The sequence below is a fragment of the Hemibagrus wyckioides genome, linkage group LG15 (assembly GCF_019097595.1).
Source record: "Hemibagrus wyckioides isolate EC202008001 linkage group LG15, SWU_Hwy_1.0, whole genome shotgun sequence".
Taxonomy (NCBI): Eukaryota; Metazoa; Chordata; class Actinopteri; order Siluriformes; family Bagridae; genus Hemibagrus; species Hemibagrus wyckioides.
In genome coordinates, this window is record NC_080724.1 from 646,039 (window position 1) to 664,291 (window position 18,253).

An 18,253-nucleotide genomic window follows, 5' to 3' on the forward strand; every position below is an offset into this window, starting at 1 on the left:
TTATCTCGGATAGAATGGGGGGTGATGTTTTACGGTTTTTCAAACCAACTAAAAACAGCACTGTCCAGTAGATGGCGATAAATACACTACTTTTAAATCCTCCGAACTGGCATTGTACACCGATCCGCCATAACATTATGACCACCTGTCTAATATTGTGTTGGTCCCCCTTTTGCTGCCAAAACAGCCCTGACCCGTCAAAGCATGGACTCCACTAGATCCCTGAAGGTGTGCTGTGGGATCTGGCACCAAGATGTTAGCAGCAGATCCTTTAAGTCCTGTAAGTTGTGAGGTGGGGTCTCCATGGATCAGACTTGTTTGTCCAGGTTGTTGTGGTCATCAAACCATTCCTGAACCATTTCTGCTTTGTGTCACGGTGCATTATCCTGCTGAAAGAGGCCACAGCCATCAGGGAATACCGTTTCCATGAAAGGGTGTAGATGGTCTGCAACAATGCTTAGATAGGTGGTACGTGCCACAGTAACATCCACATGGATGCAGGACCCAAGGTTTCCCAGGTCTCCCATGATCCTGTCTCCAGTTCACCACTGTTCCTTCCTTGGACCATTTTTGATAGATACTGACCACTGCAGACCGGGAACACCCCACAAGAGCTGCAGTTTTGGAGATGCTCTGATCCAGTGGTGTAGCCATCACAATTTGGCCCTTTTGGTCAAACTCACTCAAATCCTTACGCTTGTCCATTTTCCTGCTTCTAACACAAAATGTTGACTTGCTGCCTAATATATCCCACCCACTAACAGGGGCCATGATGAGGAGATCATCAGTCTTATTCACTTCACCTGGCACTGCTCATAATGTTATGGCTGATCGGTGTAAACAGACCTGGTTTCATGTAGAGATGTTGAGACGAGGTTTCTTAAAGAGTTTCATGTTACAGTTGGTCTCTTGGCAGCGTCCCTGCTTAGTTTTTGTCTCGTCCTTTTATACATTTTGGATGAAAATCCTGTTACTGTGATGCTCCTTTCTCTCTTTCTGTGTGTGTGTGTGTATTCAGTCCCAGAATATAAGTCTAAAATAAAGATGAAAAGTCTTATAGATTCATCACCTGTACAGATTTTTGTGATGCAGCATGTTTTTTATTTTAAAAAAACAATGTCATTGGCCTAGTAGAAAATGTTTAAAGAAACATGTTTATAACTACAAAAACACACACAAAGTACAATGAATATAAGAAACAGTTTTTCTGGTGGTTTAATCAGAAAGTTTCCATGAATCCATGTTTCCACTGAATGCTCTGAACTTCATTCCTTTAGGAGTGGAATTAGCTGCTAGTCTTGTCCTAAAGTCTGAGAGAGACTCATTTCCTGGAGGCCGTGTTGTTTTTAAGTCTGTAGAAGAGAAGATAGGCCTGATTGGACTGAAGCTGATCCGCAGATATTTGGGTAACACTGTGAGAACAGACGGCACAGATGTTTAACAAGACAGTTTAACAAGATCCAACCCAAAGAGCTGATTGATTAATTTTCTATAAAATCTTCATAAAAAAAAAAAAAAAACAACATTTCAGAGTGAAATCTACACCAACCTGATTCTATTTAACCATAACTCCAGAAATTCCTAACCACATGCACATATGTTTGTGTCTCTTTATTGCTCTGTTTGCACCAAACACCCGGCTTATCCTGGTTTCTTATCCTGGTACACCGTTTTCCCTTGTTACCTCGTTAATTATCTAATATAATTAAAATGTCAAGCATTATCGTTCAGACACACGTAATACTATCACGTATCGTACGTTTCCTGTGTGAGATGAAATGTCACTGTGGAAAAGATGACATGGCAATATTTGTCAAACTGAATGTTGTGGAAAAAGTCTTGGACTCACCACGAGTCGTTATAGCAGCACCAGCCGTCCTGGTCCTGACAGACAGCTGTGTAGTGACCCATGCTCACGGTGCCAGTGTGGTCACATAGAGCGTATAAATCATACAGCACTGCGCCTAAACACACATAAATATGAATCTCTTACACCACCATTCAACAAAATATGAATGTAGTTATGGTAACTAGGTGAGTTAAGCCTTACCTTTGGGACCCTGACACCTTGGATTTGTGTAGTTATGATTAGTTAAGTACATGATGTATTGTAGTGTCTATTGTTCAATAATCAGACATGGTGGTCTGAGATCAGGTCACAGGGTGGAGTTTCTGTACATTTCAACCAACAGTCAGCTGGTGCATGCATGTTCATAATGAAAAATTCTAATTCATCAACACAGACGTTTACAACTCCCTTTCTAAATGTGATTTAAATGTTCTCTAATAACTCTCATGTCATGGGAATGTGGTAGCTTAGTGGTTAAGGGGATGGACTACTGATCAGAAGGTTGTGAGGTTGAATTCCAGGTCCACCAAGCTGCCACTGCTGGGCCCCTGAGCAAGGCCCTTAACCCTCAGTTGCTCAGACATGTAAATTGTCCATCCTTTCCCTCACACTTGTTTTGTGTCCTTCGAACAGCTTTTGGTTCCTATACAGCTCAGTGATCATTAATGATGAATTAATAGAGTTAATGTTGATCCTTTACATGTATACTCACCACAGTCACTCGGACCGAACGGCCCCAAGTCCAGATCCGTGAGAGGGAAAGACACAGGAACTGTACTTTTCCGGATTGAATACCTTAATGCTGTAAAGCGTTTTAAGTCTAGGTCAGTTAAGTGAAATTCTGTGGAGAACCTTTAGCCTTGTTATATTCATGACTATCATTACAGCCATTATTATATCCAGTGCATAAGGTTTAAAGGATACGTATCACCAGGATTTTAGGGAATCTCTGGATGGTTAGACTTTTTGTGGTCTCTGTGCAGCGATTACACGTCTCACACATCTAAAGCACACAAAACAAACGAGGTTAATTAAGCGTGGCCGGAAGGCTGTCCGTGCAGACGAACTCGGAGCCTCGTGTCCTCTACCTACAGGCGAATTTTCTTTGCTGAGTTTTTCCTCGTGTGAAAACAGATCCAAACATTCCCCAAGAGTCACACCTGTTCTGGAGTCACTCGTCTAAAACAGTACAAGAGTGGAAAGAAAGGTGAAAGTCAGGTCTGCACATGTCCCAGACAAGGCCACACCCAGGGCGTGTGAGTTACCTTTGGGATAGGAAGCGACAGATCACAGAACACATCGAAGGTGTTGGAGAAGTGTGAGCAGACGGAGCAGTGCAGAGAGCTACGCAACTGTCCTGAGAACAAATCTGTGAGAAAACAGAGAGAAAACAGTACAAGACTCATGAAATTACAGCTCATGCACTCTCCCTAAAAGTCACTGTTTCTACTTTTCAATATTTTCATAATATATCTAAAAAAATCAAAATTGTTCATCAAAAAATCCATGAAAAAAATCTACAAATATGTTCAGAAGTCACATTAATGTGCTTCAATACAAAAACTTTTTCTGAGTCAAACAGTCTGAAAAGTTCCACGTCTCTATCAGCCGAAGGAAAACTCTGACTCAATTCAGCAAGTTTGTTTCTGAAAATACCAGATGTTTAAGAAAGTGTAAGGAAGGAGGCAATGTAAGTGTGAGTGAACATTTATATAAAATCCAAATATCTGAATAATTCGATTCCTATCATAGCAAGATGTGCAAGAAGAAGAAGAAGAAGAAGAAGACGAAGAAGAAGAAGAAGGGGAGTGGAAAAATATGAGAAATGTAAAATTAAATAAAATTAAATAAATAAATATAAAAAATAAATAAATATAATATAAATATGAAATATAAATATTATAAATAAACAAACAAATAAATAAATAAATAAATGTACAGATATTGCAGAAGAACATGTCAACAGAAGCCTGGAAGCAAACTAAAGACTAATATCGCAAATCAGAGTTTTTCTAAGGTATATTTAGTGTGATATGATTATCACAGGTCTAGAAACACTTTCACACATTACAAGCTGCACTTTTAAATAAATAAGAGATAAAATACATTATCCTCCCTGTCATACTTACCTACAATTATACTGTCATCCTTGTCCACATATCTCTTCCACATAGCAGCTGCTTCTTCTGAAATCCTAGTTGGAAGAGTTAGAGTAGGATTTGAACGACTATGAGAACTTTTGTGTGTGTATGTATATACCAATCAGCCATAACATTATGACCAGTGCCAGGTGACGTGAATAAGACTGATGATCTCCTCATCATGGCACCTGTTAGTGTGTGGGATATATTAGGCAGCAAGTCAACATTTTGTCCTCAAAGTTGATGTTAGAAGCAGGAAAAATGGACAAGTGTAAGGATTTGAGCGAGTTTGACCAAAAGGACCAAATTGTGATGTCTAGACCACTGGATCAGAGCATCTCCAAAACTGCAGCTCTTGTGGGGTGTTCCCGGTCTGCAGTGGTCAGTATCTATCAAAAGTGGTCCAAGGAAGGAACAGTGGTGAACCGGCGACAGGGTCATGGGCGGTCGAGGCTCATTGATGCACGTGGGGAGAGAAGGCTGACCCGTGTGATCCGATCCAACAGACGAGCTACTGTTGCTCAAGAAGTTAATGCTGGTTCTGATAGAAAGGGGTCAGAATACACAGTGCAGGACGGGTCAGGGCTGTTTTGGCAGCAAATAGGGGGACCAACACAATATTAGGCAGGTGGTCATAATGTTATGCCTGGTGGGTGTATGTGTGTGTGTACCTTAATCGGGTGTAGCTGGGCTCAGGTGTAGCGGCGGTGTGGTGTGGGTGTCGGCGGTTGATTTCTGTATGTAACCGGTCCAGAAGGAATCGCAGGAACTCGTGAGCATCCTGTTGACTGTCAGAGTGAGAGTGTGAAGAGGAATTTTCATTATCTGTGTAATTTGTGTAAATATGTATTTGATTTCTACCACAGCTCTGTGGAATCGTGGGACGCTCGATCCTGACAGGTCAGAAGGTGATGGTTAATTTTCTAGAGCAGCATTACTTTACAGTAGTCCTGTGTTTTTTTTTAAATTAATGCACTTGTTCTGAACGGTTATCAGGTCAGTAATAACAACACTCAGGGACTTGCGGTGAAGTGTGTTGAAAACTGTGTAGTCATTGATATGGTCATTTTTTTTTGGAGACATTTATTTAGCATTTTTTGGAATGACTCTCCAGTGCCAGTGCTTTGTATTAGTCTGAAGTAAATCTGTACACTTTCTGACGTTCTCTTCAGGATGGAGAGCTCTGCGGTTTCTGTGCAACACGACATGCTGTAACTTCAAGACAGTGAACAAAGAGAAGCTGGTGAAGGAATGACTGTTTCTAGCTTTTCTAACCCTGGGTAAAAACAGGAAGTAACAGGTTTTATAGTTTTTCCGACGTTATTGTCTATAAATAGATAAAAAGTATGAATTTAAAAAAGCTCTGTTTTATTCCTTACTTCACAGATATAACAGATATATACTATAGATATTACAGATATTCTAGTAATGCAGCTGCAACATCTGTAGTCCTTACTGTGAATGTGATTGTTTCAATCAGAGAGTATTAGAATAAATTGCTGCAGTACAAACCTGTATCCACTGAAGTAAGGCAAAGCCTCTTTAAAGACACGGTAGAAGCGATCAGGATTGACCGACCTTTTTCCCTCGTCTGTGCACCACAGCCCTTCCAAAACTTTGGTGAATTCTGGAAAGGATTTGGTGGAGAGAGATTTATTGGAAAAGGCCATTACATGAAGATGAGACAGCTTTATATCAGATACAGCATGCTTTGATTGAACTGAAGAACATATGCAGAGGGATTTCAGAAAACATTACACTAATATACTGTAGTTCACTTTTTTATATAAGAAAAAAAATGTAGTTCCAGGAAAGTATACACCGGTCAGCCATAGCACACTGACCACTGACCAGTGAAGTGAATAAGACTGAGTATCTCCTCATCATGGCCCCTGTTAGTGGGTGGGATATATTAGGCAGTAAGTCAACATTTTGTCCTCAAAGTTGATGTTAGAAGCAGGAACAATGGACAAGTGTAAGGATTTGAGCTTTGAGTTTGACGAAGGGCCAAATTGTGATGGCTAGACCACTGGATCAGAGCATCTCCAAAACTGCAGCTCTTGTGGGGTGTTCCCGGTCTGCAGTGGTCAGTATCTATCAAAAGTGCTCCAAGGAAGGAACAGTGGTGAACCGGAGACAGGGTCATGGGCGGCCGAGGCTCATTGATGCACGTGGGGAGAGAAGGCTGGCCCGTGTGATCCGATCCAACAGACGAGCTACTGTTGCTCAAACTGCTGAAGAAGTTAATGCTGGTTCTGATAGAAAGGGGTCAGAATACACAGTGCAGGACAGGTCAGGGCTGTTTTGGCAGCAAAAGGGGACCAACAGAATATTAGGCAGGTGGTCAGTGTATAAGTTGAAATATTGCCAAAAAAAGTTACTGAAGGTTACTGGCACACCAAAGAATTTAATGCTTGTACAATGTTCATAGTGTATTTTTTATGTTTTAAAACTTGAATAAAGCTGCAATAATTAGTGCTATGGTGATCATACACTTTCAACACGTCCCATACTAGTGTAAAGTGTGAGGGAGGTGTGTGATGCACTAAAAATCGAATGTGCAGAATGATTTAAGGTTTAGAACAACACACTCACCGTTCATCAACTCCGGCACTCGACTGGAGCATGTGTTCTGGAGGTAGGTTTTATTCAGACAGTAGTCTCTAAGACCCTGAGTGTGTGAGAGACACTGTACAATGGCATTCAGGAAACACTGCGAGAGAAATACAGCAAGTAGCTTAATCAGGAGAAATCCTGCAATATAAAAAGGAATAAATAAACATTTAGTGTACTGTAACGTACCGTGTTCCCGGTGTTATACAGACCAACTTGTCCATTACCCAGCGTTAGCTCTCTCTGTAGGATGCAAATGATGGAAATGAAAAATAATCATTTCTGTACATATAGACATAACAAATCAAGTAATTTCATTCAACCTCATTATAAACCCTCTCAAAATATCCTGCCAGGTTAAACCTCTCCAGGGGTGAACTGTTTCTATTTATACGTCTCTAATCCTATTATCACGTACAGGGGAACATGCTCATGGAGGTTATGGAGCTTAACTATTAAGGTATCTGTCTAGTTCAGACAGTATTGCAGCACCTCTCTGTGTGTGTGTGTGTGTGTGTGTATGGCTTTTTGTCATAACACAGTAATAAGGAGTTTCATCTGAACATGCAGCGATGACAAGATGATGAAACAGAATAAAAAACACCATAGAGCAGGTCAGGTAAATCAATTAAACACGCCAAATAATCCTGTGAGTTAAATAAGTAAGGAATAAAGAGATTAAAAGATTATAATTTTTTTAAGATTATAATTTATTTATTTAATAACACGTCTCTGTTATCACTGAACAAAGTGTGGAAATCACATAAAAAATCTGGGTTTATTTTCGTTTTTCTTTTTCATTTAAAACTTTTGAACATTCCAACACAGAAAAGAAGCACAATTTCTACAGCACTATTTAGCAAATTTGAGTAAAAGGTCAGATTTTCCACGAGTCTTATCCCTTCCATTGAAGCTCGTGTCCAGGAGACACTGTAATGGATTTGACCCAACATGGACAATCAGGTTTTACACAAGCATGTCATTAAAATCAAAAGGTGGACGTACTAAATACCGAGACATTTTGAAATTTATGTAAATATTTTTAAGGCTCTACTTTTCATTCAAGGTGTTGCTGATCTCATCATAATGAAAGCTTTAGCGCTCAGCTGAAACAGAATGCCAGAAGGAGCATCTTCACCCTACTGTATGATAGAGCAGTGACACTCGGCCTTTTCCTCTCCATTTTCTCTGTCTTGATGATAATCAGATGTATAAAGGGTCAGTTTGTTATATTACAAAGAATCCAGAAGGCAGAAAATCCTCTGAAGACTCTGATGTAAAACTTACTGACCATTACATTGCCTCCTTCCTTAAACTTTAAGTGTCACCATGGAAACGATTATAAAATATTCTTTCTTAACATCACATTTATTAAAATGTATAGTGTTTGGTATAGATTAAAACAGATGCATTAATATGAATGAATCTGTTATGATTACTATAGAAACATAATCTGACCAATCACATGTCAGAATTCCACATTAATGCGGTATATAATTTAGAGTCCAGTGCATAGCGTTCCCATAAAGCACAATAAACATCTCACCTCTTTGTCAGCCACCAGCAACAAGCCCATGAGGGATGTGTAGAGCACCGACTGTGAGATGTCGATGTTTTCGTTTTGGCTCACCAGCGAGCGACACAGGGCCTGGCATGAGCTGTCCATCTGAGCTCTGAGCATCGAGCCCTTACACTCTTTACTCTTTACACTATGCAATTTGTGCAAAAGACAAATCTGAGAATGTGGTCAGCAGAAGAGCAAGAGCAAGAACTTTTTTAAACTTACATAAAGACTTCAGCCGATCAAATAAAGAAATTAGAGACAAGCGAACTGCATTAGGAGGAGCCCGAAGGAGCTATGTGAGGTTTTTTTTTTTTTTAAAAAGGCTACTCTTTATAGTTTCCTACTTTATGGTAGCTTTATCACATGAATTCAGATGAATTGTTTACATTCTAAAATACTTTAACCGGTCAGCTGTTTTAAAGCTACAGAACATATACTTACACAGACAATAAATAAAGTCTAACAGTCGTTCTCCAATGCTGGATGGAATAAAAAAATATTCCCGAATGTATTCCAGCAGCTTGGTCGTCGTCTTTATCTAGGTTTGTTCTGATCCACTCTCACTACCTGACCACAAGCTACCATGCAGACCAGCGAACCTTTAATCACCACTAATCTTTCATGTCTCTTTGTAGGAGCGTCTATCTTTAGCTTTATCTCCTTTTAGGAGCTGGGACACATTAACCCCACTCTGACATAGGTCTGTGCTAAAGTTTTCATCCCACGTGATTTCTACTTTCACATTTTACCAGTCGAAACTGTGGCTGAAAAGTTCTGCTATGACCAACCAAATGTGATGTGAAGAAGTGAAGAGTCAGAAGATGAAGAATAACAACCAAATAAATGAGAGGATCTGAAGAAGAATCCTGATACAATACAGATCTCAAAAATACAGCAGTAGAAACTGGGCAGGTACGGAGGTAATGTCTGGACATACACAGCAGAAACATCACATATAATTCATTACTAATATTTTAACATTTAAACTCTTTTGTTATTTGCAGTTATAAATGAACATTTTGGGAAAGCCATAGCTTGCTACTATAACTTACATTTCTTTGTATTTTCCTTATTCAAGATTCAAAGAACTTTATTAATCCCATGGGGAAATTCCTTAAATTTATATTTATGTATTCCTCATAGTATGCAGTTTACAATCAACAAACTTAATAAAAAACTGTATCAGGAAGTGTGAGCTTGTTATTGCACTTCAAGCTAATACATGTCTATAAACAACAGAATATCATTTATTAATAGAACAAAACTCCATAAGTGAATAGCGCCATCTCTGCCACATCTTCTTAGTTGAAATCCAACTTCACATGAACGCTGTCAGTTTAACAGAGGGGATAACTGTAATAAAAATGTCTTCTTTCATTTCTGTAATGGAATTCACATTCAAGATCAGACTATATGCATAATGCACAATATGAAATTATTATACTATTATAATTACTGTTTGTGAGCCTTATCATATGTCTACAAGCTACATAGAACCCAGGAATGAGCTCAGGGACTCATTGCCTAAAATACACTTATTCACCTAAACAGAAAGCACATGTGAGTGAATCACTTTACACCTTCTTCAGACTGCAGAGTTTGCTTCAGAGGAACCGTACTACACATCCGTGTGCCTTGAAGATCACAACCAACCATATAAATATCTTTCACTTCTATAATATGACAGTTTGTAAACTTGATCAGTTCCTCGCATGAAAGGCGTGTGAGACTGTATGGACCGGGAACTTTAGCATTGTCCTTGTAAAGTGATGTCACCTCTGACCTATGTGTCTATCATCTCCACGTCAGAATTCAGGCTCAGTTCAGCGATGTGTTCGAGCTGGGGCTCAGGGTCTAGCTGCACCTTGGATTGGCTGGCCTGAGCATCTCTGTCTCGTGATTGGATGATGGCTTGGCGCAGGCAGGAAATCCACTGCTGCTTGTTGAAGGAGTCGTTGGCCTGCAGGCTGTGCGACTGAGCCTTTGTGCGCCCCCTGCTGCTCACACGGAAGCAGTTCTTCACTGAGGGTGACGAGAGGATGAGAAAGATATTAATAGAGTTGAAGAGAAGCGGCTGTACGAGTTCATTAACCTGAAGATGGATAGTTAGCAATGGCTGTTTATGTCCTACATTGATGTGCACAATTACAGTAGATATGATGTACTACATTAACAAAGAATAAAACACAACAAGGCACACTGCTATAGGAAAATAATCAACATGACATGGCATTACTGATTATTATCAAAGTTGATTATTTTGCAGTAACAGCACAATGATTAGTTCCTCTTACACCAGAGCAATTTGCCAACGGTAAATTAATTTAAATGATCCATCATACTTTTTATTCCGTTATAGTCACATGTAAAAGCTATGACTTTAAATTATTTTTCTCTCGAAGTTATTGACAAAAGAAATGCAGTTAGTCATGTGACTGAGAAACCACAAAACCCCCAGTAGTGAAGACGGAAAACTTCTGACTGTTACGAAGAACCGACACTGGTGCGTTCCTCATAAAATGTGTCATAAAGGTCTCCTTAGAAAAAGCTTAGAATACAAACAAAAGTGCCTTTATTTCATCTGCTCGTGTTCCTCCTCCACCAAACACAAGTGTGATAATAATGTACACCGTAATATAACAATGTTAGAACAAGCTTGTTAATGTGGTTTGCCTTGGAGTCAGCGTTACGCTCAAGATTTAATCATTCAGCAGTGCTGAGGCATAGAAGTTCGTGTACCATGATCCCCAGCACCTCCTCAAAAAGAAACTTTATACAGTTCTAGGTTTATGTTTAGAGCCTCTGAGTGTGGGAACCCAAAATAAAATCTCACTCACACCATTTCTGCCTCGCTGCTGCAGGCCAGTCACATCTTCACCTACTCATACAGCTGCACTCTGAACTCCGCGTATTATGTGGAGAAGCATGTTCTGTACACTTTACCTTTGTCATTGCCAGTAAAGGTGCTACGGAAGGATCCAGAACTGCTGGCCTCTCCATCGGGCAGGTCCTCCAGCAGGATTTGGGCAGCAGGTAAAGGCTGACGGTAAACCTGGAACTGCACCATGCCCTCCTTGTCCTGCACCACCGGGCGAGTCAAAACCAGCACCAGCTCGAACAAGAACACGTGCAGCTTCTGCAAAGGACAGGTAATGAAGAAGAAAAGAAGAGAAGAATGAATATCCATAGCAGGAACACTATATGATAGAAGAGATCATTTAAACTCAAGTGGGGAACAACAGACAGTATGAGACGCCCGTGTTCACCTGTCCTTTGGTGCTCTTGAGTTCACCATGGCAGTAGAGAAAGCGTGAGGCATGAATCTCTGGAACTCGTTGACCCTCCTCTGGGTAGCACAGACCTCGCTTATAAAACTGACACTCCGCCTCGCCGGTCTTACGGTTCACTTCGGTGATGATGCTCTGGATTAGCTCCATCTAAAGACACAGATAAATAGAGTATGTTTACTTTGTGTGTGCAACAGTGAGAGAAACCTCAAATATAAAACAAGAGCGATATCCCTGTGTATTCATTAGAGGTGAAATAAAAGCTGTATCTATATTTTTTTTCAGTGCTCTAAAGATCTGGCCTAAAGCAGGCCCATTTTTAAAACTCTAAATCACAACTTCAGCTACATCACATTACTGTGAATCGTTAAATTCATATTATATTCACATATATTTATATCTGAAATATTTTGAAATATTTCCAACATTAACCAAATTAATAGAAGACTAATTCAAACCATAACTCAGACCAGACGGTTACAGAGGAAGTCCTCAAAAATCCCATTTTGTTTCATTCCATAATGCACCGACTTTTAACCTGAATTTGTTCCTCTGTATCTCTGGAACACATTATCTATTCATTCTGAATCATTAATTTGTATTTACAGTAGGTCTGTTTAGGGAGGAACTCACGGCCTGAGGCAGCGTGTCCTCATCGGGGTGGTCGTGTGGCGTAGTCTTCTGGATCTCCTTCAGAAGCAGTGGATACTTCACGAGACGACTACGTGGCAGATCCAAGAAGTTCCACAAGTCCAATTTCCTGCTGAAGGACGACTCTTGGCACAAGCGGAGGAACTCCTCAACACGCCGTACCTGCTTTTTCTGGTCTAGAAGAGCTTTGGCACCTACTTGGTTACAGCAGTAAGTGATGTAGGCATCCAGGCAAGGGAACTGAAAATGAAAGTATACTGCAGTCAGAACTGTCTGCAAAAATCCGCCCAAATGTTCTATCCTTCACCTTCTGTTGCAAGGTTTCTTCTTTTATTAAAGCCTCACATTACATTTCTTCGGTAGCTCTTACCCAGTCCAGCAGAGTCGGCCCCACCTCCCCGACGGTCTTCTCTGACCCTCGTAGTCCTTCCAGACGAGCCAAAAAATCTGCAAGCACAAAAACATGGATCTGGTCAAGTACAAAGGTTTATACATCCTGCAGATAAAATAATAAAGAATAATAAATAGAGTTTATAACAATAAGACATAGGTGGTTAGATTTCACAACAAGTGGTCATTCAGTGAATGTTCAAATGTTATTAATGGAAATAAATTTACATTATAAAATATCAAAGATTAGTGATTCTCTTTATTAATGAGACGTAAAAGAAATAAACCATGTGAGGTGGGATGCGACCCTGAAGTGAATTATTTTCCAAAAACAGCATGTGATGTTTTACTCCTTTATATCACAGACATTTGACAACACCTGAATTTAAATAAATAAATACAAATATAATTACGTTATAATTCCTTTAAACTGAGCAAGTTAATAGAGACAAAAACGCATACTGTTATTGAGAAAAGTCCATTAGAAGAACAGTGAAGTTCTTCCAGAGAAAATCTATAAATGAACATGAAAATGGTGAACATATGCACATATGAATGGACAGATTTGTGTTTTCTTTCAAAACCAGCACATTACTATTTATAAAAAGTAACCAGCCCTTTCTGACCAATCAGAATTGAGCATGAAATAGATGGAAAAAAAAACAATTAAAGCACTAAACTAATGCTCTCTATTCCAATCCATTGCCTTTAGTGCTGTCTCTTTTGTTTCTGCTAAACAGTGCTCAGGTGTGATTAAGGTCCATCCCCATGGATATTCTTCTCAGCAGTTCTGCTATAACTTGTTAAACCATTGCATATTTAATTCACATAGCTGTTATCATTTGTTCTGATATTGCACACTGCTGTAGATAGATAAAGATGTGTTGTGTTGATTTTGTTTGTTCTGGATAATCTGCACAACGACGTTACACTTTTTTTTTTTCATTTAATACTGTTTCCCTCTGTAGCGTCACCTGTGTACCAACACACCTTCATGGAGAGGAATCAGAGAATCCAGAGTCCCAAAGATCTGCCCCAGTTCACTTTCTGTCATGATGTCCAGTTTCAGCATTGGCTCATAGTAAACCTGGAACCGAAGAGGTGGACAAGGCATTGACCATCAGCGCACAAGCAGGAGATGAATCACAACACACGATTTCTGTATTTAACAAACCTTTTTGACCAAATTGAGGTCTTCTATCAGCTGTTTTTCTCCTTGTGTCATTTCATATATCACCTGTGTGACACAAAATTACACAAGTCATTAGCTAACGCAGGGGACGAGAAAAATTCAAAAGTTTGTGTCAAGTAATGTCAAGAACGAAAGAATTTCAAGCAACGTAATTTAACTAAGAAATGATGTGCAAAAATGTCAAGAAATGTCGTTTTACTAAAATATATGGCAATAAAAAGTATTCAAAGAAGTTAAGTCAGTGTTTCCACATCACTTCATATTCCTTAATTTGGAATAATTACCCAACATCCAGGCTGATTAATATAACTAGTAATAGTTGATTTGATGTTGATGTGGTGGCAGGATTCATGAGGATAGCGATGTGCTTGCTGCAGCATTGAGGTGCTTTGTGCCACCAACTGGAGCACATATTGGACCAACAGGGAGAAGATCTTTTTCTTCTCAGATTGTTGGACAAGTATATCAAAAAAAAAATCCCACGGTCATCCAATAAGCTGTTCATGTGGCAGCAGCACAATGCATAAAGCCATGCAGGTACAGGTACAGAGCTTCAGCTGATGTTCAGAATAGGGAAAAGTGTCATTTCTGTGGCTTTAACTGTGGCGTAATTCTTGGTACCAGATGGGACGGCTAGAGTATTTTAGAAACTTTCACACACAACAGTTTCTAGAGTTTCACACAGCAGTCTCAGGACTTTACACAGAGTGATGTGAAAAGCAAAAAAACATCCTGTGAGCAGACCGTCTGCAGCCTTACTGAGGAGAGAGTTCAGAGAAGTCTGGCCTGAGCGGACAGGAAGTCACTACAGACTCAAATAAGCACTCTTTACAGCCGTGGTCACCGGAAAAGCTGTAACAGTAGAAGACCACATCAGGTTCCACTCCTGTTAGCTAAGATCAAGAATCTGAGGCTCTTATGGGCACAGACTCACCCAAACTGGACAGTTAAAATCTGGGAAAGTCTGTGCCTCAGATTCTTGTTCTTGGCTGACAGAAGTGAAACGGGATTTTGTGTTTTGTTGATGAAGCTCCTCCACCTCCACATGTTTTGTGCATGCGGAGATGCTTTTCTGCTCACCATGGTTGTAATTTGAGTTATATCATTTCCTCCGGCTTCTCTCATCAACCAGACGTTTCCACCCAAAGCTTACTCAATGCCTTTTGTTTCTCATCACATTCTGTATATGTGTGTGTAAAAATCCCAAGAGATCAGCAATACTAAAACCAGCCCACAACCATTAACCAATAGCCGTGTCCTTGCTTCCCCATTCCACATGTTTGGTGTGAAGCTCTTCACCCTGTATTTTAAACGTATTGCATGAACTATTAAAGTGATCAGTGAGTATGTGTGTGTGTGTGTGTGTGTGTGAATGTATATATCCTGCTTGAAAACCTGATACAGAATGCCTGGAGAGATCAAGAGATCAGACAACTGGTAGTAATACTATTATGTAATAATGATAATAATAATAAGAGTAAGAGTAATAATGCTTCATAACTTTTATAGAATTCAGATAAATCATTGCATAATGCTTTGGGCAGCAGGATTAAAGGCTATTTAAACAGTGTGACCGTGCACACAAACCAATGACGAGTGCAGCTTTTGCTAAGGTGGAGCTGCTGTCTGACAAAATCTGAAAAAGAGAACATGGCCTCTGAGCCAGCTCGGCTACTTCCTGTTTCATAACACACAACTCTCAGTGATACAGCCTTAATGCAGCCCCAGCAGCCTATCAAAGATTTGGCAATATGTAGTAACTAATGCTGAATGGAAACGGCTTTACTCGCTTACAGAAAACTAAAGAAGCTCCAGACGGAAAATGAACCCCTTTTATTTATGAACTCAAATCAGTATTCCACTACTGGAAAACTAGCAGACACTGCAGAGTCCAGTCCCCTGACAGCTGTCCAGTCGTACCTCCTGTCTCTTAATCTCTTTGGCACTAAGATCCTGGCTCAGGCTGTCCACAGTGTCACTCCACAGCTGGCTGCTGCGTCGCCGCGGGAAAGAAGAAGCCTTCTGACGGCTCCGGATCGGCATCGGTGGCATCGGCCTTGCCTCTGTACGGAAGCTGATGGAGCGCTGGGGATAGAAACAGACCGGTATTTGTTCAGGCTGTTTGCTACGAGAACTGCGGGGAGACTAATAAACACAGGAAACATCTAAAGTCTAGACAGCGGAATAAATTCAAATAATGGAGTTAAACATTTTTAAACCCTTTCCACAAAATAAAAGACAGATATTGTGTTGGGGTTTACACATATTCCTTTCTGCAGCATCCCCAAACAAGAACGGTCAAATAACATGTGGGAAAGAGTGAGGGAAAGAACATTGTGAATGTGTTGGAAATATCCTATAATAACTTCTATGGCCATTGAATTTATAACCAGCAAACTCTTTTCTTTCATGTGATCAGTGAGAGTTTGGGCCAAAACCTCATTTAATAATATACTTCTGTTGATTTTGTAGAGCTGCAGAAAATTTATTTTCAACATGCTGCAACTTTAATACGCATGTATTTATGTAATTCATGTAATGCCTGTAATATTAGTGCTTTACCTGGATGGACTGTCCCAACCGTTTCAGTGCAGGGGTCTTCACTGGTGCTATAATACCTGTAACTCCACTACTTCTGTCCACTGGTTTGACCCTCTTGTTACAAGGTCCCTACCGTTCATACAAGAAGATAAGAACACAATGAGCACTCCACAGTTGAGGATCTGGTCTGTCTTTATCCTACATAGATGTACTATACCTCAGATTCATGCGGGAGATCAGTGGGAAAGTCATCATCGTCCTGAAAGAATGGAAATTTGGTTCAATACAGGCAAAGCACACAGAGTTAAGAGTAAAATCTAACACTCCCATGATTCTCAGAGATGATTCTTTACACACACAGTATCTACTACACTCTAAACACCTACCACTGCTCACTGTGAACAGTGCAGATACTCTGTTAATTATGGAAAGAAAGAAGAAAACATGAGGTTGTGTGGTGGTGTTTCTGTGGTGAAAAAGATGGTAAAAGCTGCAGGAGATAACAGAAAGAGCAGAGAGAGCTGAGCTGTGAATATGGAGAGGCCTCTTTCCGGTATGACACAGGAAGCTGAATTGTAAAATGACATTTTCATACTGAGAAACGAGAGACACCAGCTTAATTCATCGCTGCTGTTACTCGGAAAAAACTTTTCGGATTTAAAGATATTTGGTGATTTGATGGAGTAGTTAGTATATTAGGAAGAGCAAAAAATAAAATCCCCAGTGTGTTGAGAATCACACAGTCACCTGGCCTCAGAAGCAAGGTCTGTGGCCTAAACTTCCGTTGCAAAGCAGAAAACAAGAGATAAAAACGGAGAGGATTTGTAACTGACAGAAACCAAGAGCATCTATTCTGTCCATCTGAGGAGGAGTTGAAATGAAAATGTTCAAAAAAAGAAATACACAGTGGAGATGGAGTCCCATTTATATACATAAATTTATCAATTTTAATTTATATTTTTTAATGCAGATTTAAAAATGTAAGCTACAAAACATTTGCAAAGTGTTTCACAAGTCAGGAGTTAGAAGCTGACCAAATCCTCAGCAGATATACTGAAACTCTGTGCTATATAAAAAAAAACTCACATAGTCTTCTGAGGATCGAGCTGAAAATTCAGCATCACTGCTTGGGTCCTGTTTCCTTTTTTTCTGCTCAGAAAGTAACAGACAAAATATTGATTTGTCTCAAAGGCACACACTCAGGCCTGACCGCTAAGGTTTGCTGTATGGTCGGTCTAACACGAAAGCAACTTACCCCCGTTAAATCAGAAAGGTTGGCACATGTCAGGAGTCTGTCTCTTGATACGGGAGACCTTCAAATATTGCCAAATATTTTTACACGTTAGATATTAACATGACTAAACAAGTTAGTCCTTCAAATATCATGATAATATAATAAACCTGACAGTAAAAAATAGCAAAAGACTGCATATATATTAGATTATATATAGAGAAGCGTGAGATCCAGGAGTTAAAAAACCAGAGTGAAGTAGGAAGCTATAAACTAATCATCTAGATCAATACATGCAAATTATACAGCAAATTAACTAGAATGAAGTTCAGAAAATTAATTTAAATGAATCAATGGCTAAAACTGGCATGGAAAATAACCCGGCTTTACCAGGAAGGTGACAAATTGGTCTCCGTCTCGTCGAGCTCCATCGTTGACTCTTTCATAACATTTTGGATTTGCTGGAGTGTTAATATCTAAACACGATAAAAATTATATTTCTACAGCCCTCTGGGTCGGTCAGAAACACCTGTCCCTCCTCTTCGGGGAAAGTCTGAGAGCAGAAGGTTTTTTTTTTGTGTGTGTGTGTGTGTGTGTGTGTGTGTGTGCTACCAGCTCTACACCTCCTCTCTTCCTCTTGCATGTCTGAAAGCCACATCCTGTATATAAAGAAGTTCTTGCTTCCTGTTAACACACAACAGATTTAGGCCTTGGCCATAGAACTGCCTTTGTAACACATTTACAAATGATGAGTAGTAAACATATGAGGAACTTCTGTAGTGAATATAGTGATT

The 18,253-nt window shown here is 39.8% G+C and overlaps 2 protein-coding genes across 2 annotated transcripts; both read right to left on the reverse strand.

The window, feature by feature from the left end:
• Nucleotides 1-1,110: 1,110 nt before the first annotated feature.
• Nucleotides 1,111-8,879, reverse strand: usp21 (ubiquitin specific peptidase 21). Its single transcript, XM_058409520.1, has 12 exons — nucleotides 8,150-8,879; nucleotides 6,793-6,846; nucleotides 6,586-6,703; nucleotides 5,503-5,617; nucleotides 4,662-4,778; nucleotides 3,979-4,043; nucleotides 3,115-3,218; nucleotides 2,942-3,028; nucleotides 2,774-2,852; nucleotides 2,562-2,669; nucleotides 1,850-1,964; nucleotides 1,111-1,412 (listed from the first exon to the last, which is right to left on the reverse strand). Exons 1-12 carry the CDS (start codon nucleotides 8,282-8,284, stop codon nucleotides 1,322-1,324), a joined length of 1,188 nt encoding a protein of 395 aa, XP_058265503.1. The 5' UTR covers nucleotides 8,285-8,879; the 3' UTR covers nucleotides 1,111-1,321.
• A 142-nt stretch (nucleotides 8,880-9,021) lies between these two features.
• Nucleotides 9,022-18,079, reverse strand: arhgef3l (Rho guanine nucleotide exchange factor (GEF) 3, like). Its single transcript, XM_058409519.1, has 13 exons — nucleotides 17,850-18,079; nucleotides 17,484-17,541; nucleotides 17,315-17,377; nucleotides 16,446-16,487; nucleotides 16,250-16,357; nucleotides 15,608-15,772; nucleotides 13,670-13,732; nucleotides 13,486-13,582; nucleotides 12,476-12,552; nucleotides 12,088-12,345; nucleotides 11,434-11,604; nucleotides 11,111-11,303; nucleotides 9,022-10,189 (listed from the first exon to the last, which is right to left on the reverse strand). Exons 1-13 carry the CDS (start codon nucleotides 17,903-17,905, stop codon nucleotides 9,951-9,953), a joined length of 1,590 nt encoding a protein of 529 aa, XP_058265502.1. The 5' UTR covers nucleotides 17,906-18,079; the 3' UTR covers nucleotides 9,022-9,950.
• Between the last annotated feature and the right edge of the window lie 174 nt (nucleotides 18,080-18,253).